Here is a 17,049-nt window from a genome sequence, read left to right as displayed (position 1 = left end):
TTCAGATTCTTTTTCAAACCCATATGGCTTCCTCACTTCCATTTTTCCAAATTAATGACATTTAACTTACAGAGTAATTTAGAGTCATCATGTATTCTCTAGAGTAATATATTTTCAATACCAACATAGACTTTATAAAGTAACCAAAGGCATGTAAAGCAATGAAAATATAGATTCCAGTAAATGAGTGAGTTGCAAACATCATATAATATATAATGACAAACTGACATATTTTTCTTACTTCTGAAACAATCAACAACTGCAATCTTTGGTTTAAAGCAAGATGGAAAATACTGCTCCTTCTTGGTGTTGGCATGGGATTAGGTCTCTAGAGTAGTAAATTATACATAGGTAGAGGATTTCTTGCCACAATAGGCAGCATGAATTTCCTTTCTGATTGTTTTCTCTTTATTATTTCTGCCTCTCTTGAGAAATTTCTCTAATTTTCTATATGCTAACAAAGGATGATTCTTGTTTAAAAATATTCCAAATAGTAAAAATAGTTCTGGTCTAAGAGATAGTTTCTAATATTTAGTAACAAAGGTATTATATGCATGCCCTAATTCAGCACCTGCTGATTTGCTCCCTCAGGGACCTACACAAAGATTTAAAAATTAGAAGAGAAAGAAAACAAAAATTAAAATGCACTTTAATTTCTGAATTACAGCCTCATACCACAAAAGATGACTTTTTACCTATTTTTATTTGTTTAGTTTGGTTTAGGTTTTTTTTAAATGTCTGTTTGCATAGATATTTTTGGAAGAAAAACAATGGAGCAGTTCTGTTCATGAGGAAGGAAAAATTATACACGTATGGGTGGAAATTATTTCTATTCAATCAATGTGTCCCATGGGTCCAATTCTTTGCTTGTCTTAGGCTTGGTTCTTCCCTTGGCTTCAGAAACAGAACTTCAGTGAGAAGACTGAACTCAGGTAAATGATGAATTGTAATTTAGAAATGTTTGTTTATGTGTATCTCTATATAATTAGAATTGTGATAGATGCAAAAATATCTCTTAGCATCTATTCCTTTTGAGATATTGAGAAACACATTTTAATCTTTCCACAGTCAACATTTATGGATAATATTTCCATCTGTTTCATGGGTAATATATTTTAAAAGTTATTTGTAATGCCATAATCATCCCACCATAGTTTAAAATTCATAAAAGTTGTAGATTTGACTGAGTAGATGGGGATTTAGGATGTGCAATAGAATAATCTCAATAATGTCTCCTTCCAATCAGTGTTCAAGTAACTTATCTTATCAGCAGTATCTTTCCTCTTGCCCAACTTTCCAGCCCAGTAAACCACTGTTTCCTGACACTCTCATAGTGCTTGGCTGTGTACTCTACCAGAATTTAAATGTATGGCAAGAATTTGTGTACATGTCTCTCTTTCAAAAAACTTTAAAATGAGAGCTCCAACTGCATTATGTGTCTCTGCATCCCTAATTTTTAGCAGTGACTTGTGCTAAACCAGTGGTTCTTAAAGGGGAATCTAGGAAACCCTGAGGGTCCTCAAAGGCTTTCCAGGGGATCTGCAAAGTAAAAATTATTATCATGTAATACCAAGATGTTATTTGCTTTTTTCACTCTCATTCACTCATGAGTGCACCATGGAGTTTTCCAGAGGCTACATGACAAGTGATGATGCCATTATTCTGTTGATTAGTGAAATGTATGCTTGTGTGTTCTTGTGTTTTAATTTGTTCTAGATTTTAACTTCTAAATAGGTATCAACAGATATAATCCAAATAAACAAAATTTCTTTGGGGTCCTCAATGGTTTTTAGCAGTATTTGAGAATGGGTATGATAAATAATAAGAGCTGATCCTTATTGAGACTTTCAGTTCCCTATAATACCTTATTTAATCCTCAGAATGTCCCACAAATTGGGTGCTGCTATCTTAGCAACTGAGATACAGAAAAGCAGTTCATAAAAAGTCACATAGGGTGGGCCATGGTGGCTCAGCAAGCAGAGTTCTCGGTTGCCATGCCGGAAACCTGGGTTCCATTTCCAGTGCCTGCCCATGCCAAAAAAATAATAAAATAAAATAAAATAATAAAAAAATCATATAGCTGGACATGGAAGAGCTAAGATTTGAAACCAGGTTTATGATTACTAATATGGGATGATAATGATAATCTATTCTACACTGATGATGTTGAAGCATTCATTCTTTGCTTGTTACTGAGTGCCTCACCTTCTATATGCATTCACTGTAGGCACTGACATGACAATACTAAGAAAAGTAGATATAGACCCTTAATTCATCAGCTTTACATTACTTTGGGAGAGAATGGTGATAATAAAAATCACCAAATTCTTTCTAATGCAAAATCAATTTTATAACATTATAACATTCATTATATGTGATAGGTCATATTCCAGTATTCTAACTTATTCTCCTTAAGACTTAGTTACCTCATTTTTAAAATAATGAAACAATATCTCTGAATTTCAATATGTATTAAATAATAATTTGATCCAATACTTTCAATTTATGAAGTCAGGAAAAGGCATAAATTCATTTTGAGGGCTTCAAACATAAAGGTTGCACTGAAAAGGAGAATGCAGATAAATGTGAGATAACTAATTGATATTTCTAATTCAAATTTACACTATTCATCAGGAAAAAGCATGTAGTTTGAAATGCTTTATTATATTTGAAATCACAAAGATATCCTGAAATATAATTGAGTTGGAAACTACCAGAACACATTTTAGCAAAATACTTAATCAGGTGTTTAAATGCTGAAATCTTAATTTATAACATTTTAATGCTTTGGAGCCACCGAAATAAGATAGTTCAGCTTTGGTTTCAACATAATAAATAATGGTACTAATTTCATCACACCAAATTATGTGACATTTTTCAATTGATGTCTTATGTAAATACAATTCTATGTAAATGTCCTATTTCAATTTGACTTCAATGTATACTTTATTATTTGTGATATGGAGTTACTTTTTAATTCAAAAATGTTACAAAGTATGTTCAAAGAATATTGTTAGTAAACTTAACAAGCATTAGCTAATGAAAAATATAATTATCAATTTACTCAACCTTTTAAAAGACCTATAAAATTCTTTTTCTGAAGCTCAAATACATCTCTGATCAAATTTGTATTGATTTTGTTCTTCTAAAAACTCTTAAAAAATTGATGAAATAAAGTCAAATGATATTTTTTGAAACTGGTTTTTGAGTGTCTCTTTTTTAAATAATTGCTTGTTTAGAATTTTGTGGGAACACTAGATTAGCAAGAAGGTGAAGAAGTAAAAGCTGGGTGAACCTTGTGCCTGATCAATAACATCAGTTGAAATCAAAAGCTCCAAAATACAGAAACCTGAGACTTCAGCCCAAGGGAAAAGTAACCAGCATTGGGACCCAGGGGATCTGACAATAAACTGCATCCTGACAATAAACTGAGATAAGCCTCTCAAGATTTGTTATGTACACAGAGTGTGACCACACACAGTCACACACACATACCGACATATGATATATATATATATATATAATGTAATATGTATACACTGTATATTACAAAACTGTTATTCTAAAAAAAATGATAAAAGGGCTTCGAAGATTTGGGTGATCCTCTATTATTAAACAGAGTGGAAGGCACAGGGGTATTCTCAAATTATTTTTTATATTTAATATATAGGTTAAATGTATTCGCTAGTACGTTTGAAATGTTTCACAACAGAAAAGAAGGAAGAAATTATATTAAAATAAATATAAGTTCTAAGATCATCTTCCTGAATTCCAATTTTTGAAATCACTGCTATAGCACAAGCTGCTTAAATTAATCCAGGTTCTTACATACCATCTTTCACCTGCCCTACCTTGTTTACATTCTGGGGGGTTGGGGGTTTCTGTGAAGAAGCAGCTGTGACTGATACAATTACAGTAAAATCTTTTGGGGTCTACAAAATCAGCCTATGCCAACATGCATTTTGAACAACTGTTTTTGTTTCTAACTTAGCCTTTTATTTTTTTAGTTAATCCGGTACATTTTAAATTGAAACTAATTTAAATCACAAGGTTCTAACATAGTAAATAAAATAACACTTTTAATTATTATTCTGAATAACTTTTACAAAGCTCATATTTATGCATTCATATATCTTTATATGTAGAAATTATTTTGATGCAAATCATCAACTCATATAATGAAAAAAATAAAGCAGAGTAAGAATCCAAACCAAAGGTGGTAATTACCTTCAAACATTTTACCTGTAGTTTCCTCTAGTGTTGCAACATCAAGTCTGGGACTGTAATTTCCATAAATAGCAGCAGTAAAAGCCCAAATCTGGAAAACATACACTGTTCCTGGTTTCAGATTATTAATGGAGGCTGAAGTGGATTTGGTTTTTAGCATTGAGTAGGTCCGTTCCCTTTGATCCTAGAAATAATATTTACAGGGAATACTTAATTAGATTGCAGCCAAGCAATCTGACAACCAGTTCTTGCAATTTATTTTAATTTGCTGTATAGTTTTTATAAAGGCTACATTGTACCCTGTGGACTATCACAAGGTTGAGTTGTTTCTAAGATAAAATAAAATGTACATTCAAAACACATGCCATTGTCCTATAAATTTCAAAGGCAAATAATTTTGCTAAAACATTTGCAATATTTTAAGAATTTGCTTTTTGGTAGAGGGCATAGTGGCAAGAACTATTTAGTTACGCATATAATCAAAGGCTTCATTGACCAAATTGATATACCATAAAATCTATGATTTAGCAGTAGTCTTCACTTCACAAGGCATTTCTTTTATTTTTTTTATTGAATGTTAGTCAGCAGGCAAAAAGCAACAAGCCAAAAACTAAGAAAATTATTAAATTAAGAAGTTTGGTTAATGCCAGTACCTCATTATGAATTTAACTGTTTTAATTAAATTCTTCATTTCTCATAGAATAAAAACACTTCTACAAAATTATATTTAATGGAATATTTTTAATTAAAACAATCAATATAAATATGTAAAGTATCCTATAATTTATGCTTTAATGGTGAGTTAAAAATCAGTTGGTTCAATTTCCTCCTTTTTCAACTGTTAACAAAACTTACAGAGTTTGTTAAAAGAAAAGAACTTATATTTTTATTATCAAGTACTTTTTACTTCCTGCAAGCACTGTACTCACATTTCATGTACATTATATATGATAAGCTTAAGAATGAAAAAAATATGAAAGTTCAATCATAAAACTCTACCAGAACTACATTGAAATGAATCAAAATTGAATGTCTCATTATTGTGACAGAATATTTAGGAAAAAAATTTTAGATAGTGTCTTATTCATTCTATAATAGATTCTTATGCATAACTCTCAGTGTCAAGAAATAAAATCATTCATTGAAAACTGAAAATCATTCATTGAAAACCACAGTCTGGTTGTCTGGTTTGCATTCATACTGATATTTTGAAAAGTGTACATAAAAGAATACTTAAACTGATTTAGACTGATCTGTGATTATTTTTATTATACAAATTTATAAAAATGACAAAGTCAATATTGTAATTATATATATGAGCTCAAATAAAAGAAGTAGGCATTGCTCTGCTATGCCGGAGGACCTCGGTTCGATTCCCGGCCCCAGCCCATGTAACAAAAACGGAGAAACAGAATACAATAAAACAAGAAAATGTTTAAAGATGTTTCCCTTTCTTCCTTCCTTCCTTCCTTCTATCCTTCCTTCCTTCTCTCTGTCTTTCCTTTAAAAAAAAAAAAAAAAAAAAAAAAAAGAAGTAGGCATTGCTGACACTAGATGATATAATGATATTGGCTACATGATTGCATATATTACAATATAATACAATACTACCACCACAGTTTAAAAATGGCCTCATCTGTAAATTTAGTGAATATAAATCATTCTGTTTCTTTCATGCAAAATAGAAAAGCACTATTTGAACTGATTGATTCCAGAGCAAGGATTGGTGAAGTATTTTATTGTACTATAAGAAGTTTTGTATATTTTTTAAATGTGTTTTATTTGAAAGGGAACTAAATTGTTTTTGAAATCTGATACAAATTCAGGAAAGATTATAATAGAGGCATGCAAAATGCAGCATTGGCCATGAAGGCATGAATCTAAAATGGAAACAGCATGCAAAAATATTTTAAGCTTAATCTGGACATTAAAACTAACCTCATTTTAGGGCGGGCCGCGGTGGCTCAGCGGGCAAGAGTGCTTGCCTGCTATGCCGGAGGACCCCGGTTCGATTCCCGGCCCCAGCCCATGTAAGAAACAAACAAACAAACAAAATATAATAAAACAAGAAAATGTTTAAAGATGTCTCCCTTTCTTCCTCCCTTCCTTCCTTCTCTCTGTCTTTCCTTCCCTTCCTCCCTCTCTCTTTAAAAAAAAAAAAAAAAAAAAAAAAACTAACCTCATTTTAAACCTTTTCTTCAAAGGAAAAAAAATTTTTAAAAATTATATCTATTGGCAGTGCATTATCAGCATTTCAGTTTTTTTTATTTTTTTAGGTGCATGGTCTGGGAATTGAACCCGGGTTCCACACATGGAAGGTGAGGATTCTCCCACTGAACCACCCGTGCACCCTGCATTTCAATATATTCAATCAGGTCAGCTCAACTCAAGATTTTCCAAACGCATAGGCCCCTGTTTTATAATTCCATTCAAATGTATATTATAGTGCTTCAGGTAGTTCTGCTAAGTCAATCATAGTAGCACTTATAATTATTATGACTATTACTAGTAGTCATTAGTTACTAATGACTACTAGTAATAATCAGAGTTCTGTGGCTGAAGCTTTGAACAGAATCTTTGAGATGGATCACAGATAATAATTTGTGAATAGGATTTTTTAGTTTCCTAACTGTCCATATGGGACAGAAATAAATACACATACAACTCCGCTATTTCACCATTTACTAAAATTTAGGCATTATTATAAGGAGATAAAGGAGCAAGCACTTAGGTTTTAGTGACATTAACTTTTATGGAGGGATGGGGTATAATGAAGGTGGACATGATTACTATAATATACATGAAATTTCAGGTGAATTTAAATGAATGGAATTATAATCAGCTCATTCTGAAATCTGGAAAAAACCACATATCTATTATACAAAATAATCTTAATTTTTTCAAGTTATGTTATTTGAGACCATCCTTATTATCACTGAAGCAATTTAAGTACATAAATTATAAAGATGCTAAACAGACATGAAAAGAAACATTTTTCAAATATCTGTGGGGCTTTGTAGTTTCTGTGCTTTGAAAATATTCTACATCTAATTATTATGATATAAAAATTGAGTAAGTAATATATAATAAGTGGAATATTTTCATTTGTGCAATATAGAAACCCAATATGCAGAAATCATTATAGCAATGAACCAGAGATTCAAGAATATGGTTATTAAAAGTGGCTAAAATTAACTATGAGTTTCAAAGTAGCTCCAGACAGTTGGCAAATGATCAACTTTAGGCTACAGTTACAGTACAGTAGGGTGTCATGAGACACACAGCATATCATTGTATATTTCAGCTGCTTTTAGCACTTACTTTCTCATAATACTTGATTTCATATTCAGTGATGACTCCATTGGGATGTTCTGGTTCCTGCCAAGAAAGCTCGACACTCCGCTGCAGCACTCTCTCCTTCATTACTCCATTACTCACTTGTGAGGGAGCTGTTTGGACAAGATGTGTCAATAAACAATGAGAAAATTCACTGGATGCCTCAAATCAAATGTCACAACTGATCAGTCCCACGTTGTGCCAGTTTCATTAAGGTAAAAGAAAGCACTTTTTCATAGCTCACAATTCAGAAGCTAATGAATATTCAAACAGGACCTTATTACTGTTCATAAACCTTAATAGAAATTTAAATTAAAGTGCAAACAGCAGAAGATAGTATTGTTCAAGTTAGTGAAAAGTGGAAATGATGAGGTTGAGAATGACAATTAAGCAAGTGAATGCTAATTTAAACTAGAAAATATGATTTCAGATTAATCTCCAATGATAAACTAAGTCCAAATATTTATTTCACATACAGTGGTCATGTACTTTTAAAAGAAAAAATTAATTCGATATGGTGTAAGAAAAAATATAAGTAATGATCACTTTTTTGCTTTCCTTATTCACTTATGTGTGTGTACACTAAGAATTCCAGTTAATCTTGGAAAACCTTTTTTATAGGTCATTAGGTCAAGTTGCAAGAAAATGCTAAAGCTATTGCTACTTAAATATGTGTTTTCATACACATACATACATGTCCAGGCTCTTATACATTTAATTTATGTAATTAAACCTATGTAATTTTACCTATGGAACCTAGGATTCCATCTTTATTAGAAACAATTCAAAGCTACAATCTTGCTTTCTCTTTCTATGTTGATAATAATATGCCTAGAGTTTGTTCAGTCTAATTGGTGCCACATATGGTTTTTTGATAGCTAAGACTGTGGAATGTAGCAAACTAATTTGCTCTGTCAAATTTGTTTGGTGATGATTAACTAGTTGTCCTCTCTGTCTAAATGAGTCGCTGCACGGGCTTGGCTGAATTTCAGAGAGGTCATTATGTTTCATGTATCATGCTCTATATCATTCTGTAAAATATTTTCAGGCTGTTAATTTAATTTTCAGATGTCCAAAATTGTTAATAATCCTGCTGACAGAAAAGCAATTATACGGGGCCAGAGCCATTTAAGCAAGCTTCCGATGTTTATCCCTTTGGCTTTATTTTCTTTCTTCTACTTCGTGATATTTTCTCATATAAATGTCTAAAAAGCACATTTTTCACTTCTTTCTGAGTTGCTGATTTTTGAGGGAAGGACATGGAAGATGCCTGAGTCCCATTTCCTCTCAAATTACTAACAAAAGCATAACTAGGGCAGATTGAGACAACTTTCCCTTGAAGGGGATGCAGCTTATGGACTCAATAAACTGTGCTTACAGACTAAATGTATTTCTGATATATTTCCAATAGAGCAAATTGCTAATAAGAAACCTTACTTTTGCCGCAACGTTTGAAACTTGAGGGCTGTGCATGTAGTGAAGAAAATCTTCACTCTAAAATGATACAACTCTCCACCCAAAACATGCTGAGCAAATCTCAGCAGACCATAGTGAACAAGAGGCCTGATTTGTCAGGCCACAGCCTTAGAAAACATCAATCCCAACTAATTGTAAAGTGACATTCGATTTAATCTCCAATAGTCTGATTTTCTTTAAAGGAAGAAAATCATTCAGAAAACTTTGTATTTTATCTTTAGTAAAAAAAATAAAATGCAACATGGTTAAGAATCTTGCAATGGTCAACATGCTAAATAACCCAGCAGGGCTGCTGGTTTCTGGTCAGACTCTACAAGTTATGCCATTTGGAATCAGCAGGAAATAGGTTAGAGAGATAGTATGTGTAAATCTCTAGGTGTTCTTCAAAGAACATACATAGCTTAATGTGAATTTCATTTCCACGCTGTGAGACACTGTACTCAGCTTCTATCCTGAAATATGATGGTGAAGGGGGCAGGAGACATTGAATTCTGCAGGTTTGGGGGTGTCTTGGGGTATAAATATACCTTATTTAGTCTCCAATCTATCACAGCAATGTTTGACTATAAAGTGAGATTCCATTTCGGTAATTTACATGCAAAAGTTATTTTTATTATTTGCTAATCAACCCTTACAAAAGTTCCTGGAAAAGAACTTTTCCTAACAAAATGTTATTGTAGGTGGGAACTGGAAATAAAGGTGCCTAAAACTGCATCTGAAATTTTAGTATTTCAAAACCCACATCACAGTACTAACAATGCAATATGCTACAACATATTTTCTCTCTTTTGCACTAGCAGCCTACCTATGATCATACTCCTGATTTCCTGTAGGAATTTTTTTCTTCCTTATTGCTTGCTGATACTATATCATCACACATTTAAGAGGCTCAGAGACAGAAGTACTAGCACATGGCACTTGAAAGAGATAAACTATATGATAGGAAAAATCTTTCCCTGTTTTATGACTTCAAACACAATGTTTTTGCACAGAAAAAGTGATTATATTTTCCCCAATTTTCAATATCTTGGGCATAAGGATATACAATTCATAGGATATACAGCTTATAAACAAAACATCTCTAAAACTAGTTAGATTTTAACACGGTAATAGTTTTCAGATCAAATTATACAGAAAAGTGAAATTCAAGTATCATAATATATCCTAAGCTTGAAACACACTATTTTTATGGTTAATATATTTTATCCTCTAGATTAATCACATTGCAACAATTTCTCTAGGAGTGACCTCACTCTCACATCAAAATACTCCCTTAGTGGAATCTAAAATTCATTTTTAAAAGGAAATATAAACAAGGAAATTATATGTATAAAGAAAGAAACAATGGACTATTATAGCATTTAAATTATAATTTTCATGAATATCAAAATGGAATAAAGTATATCATAATTGGAATTGATGTGAAGCTAATGAATAAAAACAAACAATAATAAGTTACCTGATTAGAAGATGAAGGAAAACAATACTTCATATAGAGGATCTTTTTAATAAGAATTTTTATTTGGGTTTCTAACAAACCATTGAATTATTTCTCACAGGTTTCTAGAAATAATCAAATATAAAAATTAAATTCCAAGTGAAGAAAAAGATGGAATGTTCTTTGCTCTTAAATGTCTTCCAGACTCATTGGGGATATAAGATATAACAAATACAATAGGAAACAGAGTATATCAGGAAGCACATTATTAATCATATTTGGAATTTGCACAAATAGAAGGGAAAGATGATCTTAGAGTTTTCAGAAAATTATTTTTTTTGTAGTTCAATGGTGGTAAATCTCAGCATTATAAAATAAAATTGATAAAGTTAATGAAAAAGGAAAGCAAGAGTCTAATAATAGTTCTAAAGGTAAATTTCTGAACTAGATTTCATAATATGAAGCTTTGAATTAAAAAATAATCAGGGACAAGGTGGTGAGTTTATTTATACACATGAACCAATCAGCATTTTCCAGATTTTTTAGACTTTAAGCATTTATAAGTTTTGGTTTTAATCAGTTTCCAATTAAAATCCATGAACAAAAGATATATTTAAGTTACAGGAGAGAATATATTAAAAAGATCTCCACTTTTTTTTTCCATGAGAAAGCTAGGCTTTCCTTTATGTGTGGGAAATTTTTATAGCATGAAGCAGGAAAAAGACAATTTCAAAACACAGTGCATAAAGTAAGCAGAATAGCTTCCCTCTCAAAAGATGTCTGCACCATAATTCCTGGAACATGTGAAAATGTGGCATTACCAGGCAAAAAAAACTTACACGTATAATTAATGTTACAGACCTTAAAATAGGGAGATTATCATGGATTATCCTGGTGAGCCCAATCTAATCACATAAGCCTGTAAAAGCAGAGAAATTTCTCCAGCCACAGTCAGAGAGATGTGGCAGAAGAGTAAGTCATAGAGATTTAAAGTATGAACAGAACTGTCCAACCACTGCTTCAGGGGGCCACGTGGAACACATGAAAAGGAAAAGGGGCAGCCTGTAGATTGAAGATCAGCCAAGCTCACAGCTGACAGAGACCTCAGTCCTGTAAATGCAGAGGAACTAAATTTTGTCGACAACTAGAATGAACTTGGAAGTAAATTTTCTCCAAAACCTCCATGAAAAAAGAAAAATGATATGACTGTTAAATAATGTGATAAAACAAACTTTATGTTGAAACAGCATGGATTCAAGGAATTTTGATATTAAATAACCCCCCCAAAATGTTTTACAAGAAAAAAAAATCTCCAATATGCATTTGGAGGAAATGTTTGTGTGTGTGTGTGCCGTAGAACTTTAAGCACATGTGTTTAAGATTTTTAAAATAATTATTTATATCAATCATGTTTCCCTATGTGTAAATGTTCTTACCAAATTTCAACAAAGAATGGTATAGTAGAAAAACAAATCTGTATTTCTAAACTATACAGCAAATAAGATGGGTCAACAAGAATGAAATGACCTTTATTACCCACCTCAAGTTGTTAAATCTATTGACAATTGCTAGATTTATATTAGCAAAATATAAAAAGTGAAAATGAAAACACCTTTAGAACACAGTCAAATGCAAGACTGACAAAAATAGAATACTATTATTTTACTGAACATTTTCATTACATACCAATCTTGAAAATAACAAGTGTGCATACTTTATGTACTTAATATTTTATAATATACAACTGCTAACTCTTCTTCACAGGTGTTTCGCTTTTGTACTGCAGGACTAACATATTAAAAGCATATATACATTTATTCAATGTATACATACAAAAGACTATGCCATAAATATAAGTGGTCCAGGAAAATATCATGAAACATATCACTTCCATTTCTATAATACATGGAAATATGTATCAAAAAACTAAGCTGTAGGGTGGGCAACAGTGGCTTAGTGGCAGAGTTCTTGCCTGCATGTCAGAGACCTGGGTCCAATTCCTGGAGCTTGCCCATGCAAAAACAAAACAAAAACAAAAAACTCTGCTGTGATTGTGATTTTGCTAAACTTCAATTTCCTGGCTGTGAAAAAAGGATCCATAATAATATAAGCAATGAGTATAAAGTTTTAGCTAATGAGAAGCACAGAGGCCAAGGGCAATTGAGTCTGCAGGAATTTCAGGAAACCTATTTGCTATACATTCTATCATATTATATTTGGTTAGAGAGAAGCATGATCTGTGTCTAAAACAAACAAAATTTCATAATATATTATTTTAAAAAGTTAATTGATGATAGATCTCTTTTAAAATCATCTTATCTACACTGCTAACTATTTAACAGGCCAATGATTATGATAATGCTTTATTCAAAATGTAAAATATCAAAATATAATAAGTTATATCACAGAATAGATTTTTAAATAAATTCAAAAAGAGTAGCTGGAAAACACAACCTGAACAAGAACTGAAGATAAGATCTGAAAATTCTGTGAATGAATATAGTATTGAATTGACAAAATAGGAAAATAAAAGCATCCTGGAGAGCGGGCTAGTCAAGTGTCAAGTAAAGTGAGTAAAGTCAATATATTTTCAGCAGGATAATAAAATAGATAACAGGATCATCAGAAGTCTCCACTCCACTAGTTAATCAACTAAGAACAATTCTGTTCTTTAAAGCAATGGTTACGACATCTTCATAAAAAATGGTCTGAAAATATATCTTTCTGAGAATAAAGTTTTCTTCTTTCTAAACATCAGATGATTAGTAACCAACTGTTTGGATGTCTTATTAATTTCTATAGAAATTAGCACCTCCTAGCAAAATCTCTAAGTAAAATGTTTTAAGGGCAAAGAGGTGAGAATTATGAAGAAAGCTAGGTCTTAATACATATTGAGAGTCCTACTACTCTTTGCTAAAGTATTGACTAAAGTGTCAACTCATGAGGGATTAATTTGTAACTTCTCGTGCATTTGTATTTTAATTGCATTGCTCTGAAGTAAAGGAAAAAAAAAGGAAAATAGAACTAGCTCCCTCACCACAATCTTACTCATAAAGAAATAATTAAATGGTGACTTAATATGACTCTTGACAGATTTAGGGTCGCTAGGCCATCTGTTCTCCTACTATGTGCCTAGTAGTAAACTCTCTCTTTGAAACACCAGTGTCTCAGGAATTGGTTACTGAGCATGTCATGCAAAAGAATCCATGGCCTTTGTCCAGTCACAATTTGAAGACCTCCAGAAGGGATGGATGCCTGAGGTGCTGGAGCCCCAGCAGAGCAGCTAAGCCAGGTAACCAAGCCTTCTGTGGCCACTGGACTAAATTTAGTCTAGAGGCTTGGCAACTGGGGTTCTCTGTTCTGGCACTCCAGAGACTTTGGGCACCTTAAAAAGTTTCAAAGAGAGAAACCATTTCCAGTTCCAGGTCCAGACATCTGACTGGGTGACTGGGTCATCAGGGTAAAAAGTGGATCAGGGAGTAAATATGGTGGTTTGAGTCCCCTTGATCTAGGCTGGGTCACGTTTCCAGAAAGATCTCCTTTGCTCTGACCTCTACACGTTTCCTGGATACCATGCTGTACGGAGTTTGATGCCCTGACCTAAATTTTTCTGTTGGGTATACTTCTGAAAAATGAATAATCCAACCATTAGTTGGTATTTAATGAAATTAAGTAAGCCTGTTAAAACGCTAGTTGGTGTGTTACTGAGGTATAGCTTGACTTTAATGTTTGCTTAATTGTTGATTGGTGTGTTACACATTTAATGCCTACTTAATTGTTCATTGGTGTGTTTGGTCTAGTTATTAATTGGTGCATTACTTCAATGTAATAATTGCAAAGTATCTTTTAAATTTGTTGTTGCTATGTTCATACATTTGTATTGGTCAGATGTTCCTAAATGGTTACTGATTATGAAAATTCTTAGAAAGGGAACCTTTGGGCTGCATTGAAAATTGAAAAGATTTTGGTGATGAGCCAACAAAAAAGGGTTTATTTCTGTAGCATAATCTGGCCTCAAAATGAATAAAAATAAAAATACTACCATTACAGTTAAAATCAGTCTGTAAGACAAACAAAAAAGGCATAAATGGATGAGATAATCTATTCAATCCTTTATTTGTTCCTCTTAAAAGTATTTCTGTTTTTGTGTAATTAATTTCTATCTATGCCTGTCCGACTGTTCAATGTATATTCTCATACCTTTGGATGGCAATAACAAAGTAACAAAAATTAAAAAAAAACCAACCATTGGAATTTCTTAAGAAAGAAATGGGCAGTTTTATATAAATTTTATACAAATTGTTACTTCTGAAGCAAAAGAGAAAAAACTGGCTGAATGGCAAGATTCAAAATTTTAGTTTTGTAATTTCTGTAAACAAACAAGGACTTAGAAAGAAACCACCCCTGAAATTTCCTTAAGGTAGCAGGAAAGAACTTTTCCAATGGTCCTGGCCACAACTTTTAGTAAAATAAATCCAACAATTGGAAATAGTCAAAGAAGGGCATAGGAACTCTCAAAATTTTATAAGCCATGCTTCATTCAATCTGTGCAACCTATCCCTGCCCTAAGGTCTAATCACCTAAAGCAGTTATGGAGGGAGGGCTAGGCACAAAAAGATATGGTGAGGTATGGTTTAGAATTCTTTTTTTACTGGGCCTGTAGGTTAAAAATGGTAGGTGTAAAAAATACTACAGAAATATTATTAACACTTGCTAATATTTTTCCCAATAATACCTTTACAGTGGTAACTGTAGTAATCAGATCATTATTAAAATATAAATAGCTTTGGGATAGGAATAACTGAATAAAATCTAATTACCAAATTCCAGTAAGTAAAATGAAAGATATTTGAGAGGTATGGAAAATTTTCCTGGATTTAAACTGGGAACAAATTAAACACTTGCAATACATTTTCCAAAACTTAACAGTCAATATACTTTTTAAATTGTTTGTAATTTTAAGATCATATACAAACAAAGAGTTTTTTCAATCTCTAATGAAAGAAATTTTATGAGGGATTTTGAATCCAACAAATACAATTTTATTCTGCTTGGGTCTGTTCTCCCTAAGTTTATACAAGCTTACTGATAAGATAAGCTAGCCTAACTAAATAAATTACATAAATTGAGCAATATACATGGTAATAATAACACATATAAAGTATAATAAAATTTTAAAATACGCTAATGCTTCAAACATATTCTATTTAAGAAATCAGTTAAGTTTAGTAAGATATATAATTGATTTTTTTATAACCTTGATTAACTGGATTTCAAAGAACCTGGCTTTTGGTTACTTGGCCATTTGTTACCTCAGTATATAGAAGAATTTTGAATTTGTAGTGGCTTTGTTTATGTCAATATTTTTGTTAGTAAATGCTGTCATGAATAGAGAAAACCTAATTCTTAGCTTTAAAAAGTTTATATTATAGTAAGAATATACTTGTACCAGGTTATTATATAGGACAGTAATAATGAAGGTATAAAAATGGTGGAAAAATTTAAAAAGCAGATAGATAAAGAATGACCTAAGAAGACGTCATAGAAAAGATGACACTTGTAAGACCTTTAAGTAAGAAAGCAGCATTCAAATAAATAGAGCTCTTAACTAGTTTTTCTTAAATAATTTCCCTCAAATTAGCACTTGAGAATAATGCTGTGGAAAATCTGAATATTTTTCTGGATATACAGCCCTTAAATATTGAAAAGCTTATTATATTTCAAACTTGGGGCTTTTTTGATGTTTGAACGTTATGCTGGATTGGACTGATAGATTTGGGGCATAATCTAAAGTAATCATTTCCATGTTCTGAGTATATAGATGCCTGGTTATACAAACCCAAGCAAAAATTTCTTTCTTCTTCTATTATTTTGTTGTATTATCTCCTTCATGAATATTGCTACTGGAAGGGAAGTATGCTAGTTCAAAAGGTTTGTGAATTTATTGTTAAATTTATTTCTGATTATGTGCAGCCTGGATAAATATAAACTATAAGTGGAATGCATATGGATGGTGAGAGAAAATTTAACAAAATAGTTTGTTACAGTCATTGTTGACCACAAATCCTGAATGGATACAGAAAGTAGTAGAGAGATGGAGGAGGTGAATTTTGTTTATTATAGTCATTATTGACTATAAGTTATGAATGAATGTAGAGAGTTGTAAAATGGAGTTTATGAAAGTAAATTGTCATAGTCAGTATTGACCAAAATTTAATGTCTGTTTTATCATATATTTCAAAAAAGAAAGCTTTTGTGTTGAACTGTATATTCATACAAAACTAAAGTTTAGTTTTTTCCCAATTAAAATAATGCAGATTGTTAGCCTGCTCTCAATGTAAAGTTTTAAAAAGTTTTTTCTTAATCATTGTTAAGTACTCTGTCTAGGTATCAGAATACTATCTTTGTTAATGTTTATATTGGCATTATCATCCTTTATTTCAAGAAAAGTCTTCTCACTATTAGGGGAAAAACTGCTACAAATAGTTTGTTCTTTCACTTTGTATAAGCAAAATGCTAAAATAGCTTAATTGCATAGAAGGTGTTTGGGAAGTATTACAGCGGTTAAAAGA

At 31.8% G+C, this 17,049-nt stretch overlaps 1 protein-coding gene across 1 annotated transcript in view; it reads right to left on the bottom strand.

Moving 5' to 3' along the window:
- The window catches only part of LOC143658993 (ephrin type-A receptor 7-like), a 67,439-nt gene that overhangs the window by 9,799 nt on the left and 40,591 nt on the right, over window positions 1-17,049 (bottom strand). The window contains exons 2-3 of the mRNA XM_077131466.1: window positions 7,549-7,676; window positions 4,228-4,411 (exon numbers count right to left, since the gene is read on the bottom strand). Of these exons, the coding sequence (XP_076987581.1) occupies window positions 4,228-4,411; window positions 7,549-7,650 (286 nt within the window). The 5' untranslated portion in view covers window positions 7,651-7,676. The remainder of the gene's footprint in view (window positions 1-4,227; window positions 4,412-7,548; window positions 7,677-17,049) is intronic.

The sequence above is a fragment of the Tamandua tetradactyla genome, chromosome 16, assembly GCF_023851605.1.
Source record: "Tamandua tetradactyla isolate mTamTet1 chromosome 16, mTamTet1.pri, whole genome shotgun sequence".
In the NCBI taxonomy this organism is placed as follows: domain Eukaryota; kingdom Metazoa; phylum Chordata; class Mammalia; order Pilosa; family Myrmecophagidae; genus Tamandua; species Tamandua tetradactyla.
Note: the sequence above shows the minus strand (reverse complement) of the source record. Positions and strands in the feature narration are given on the sequence as shown.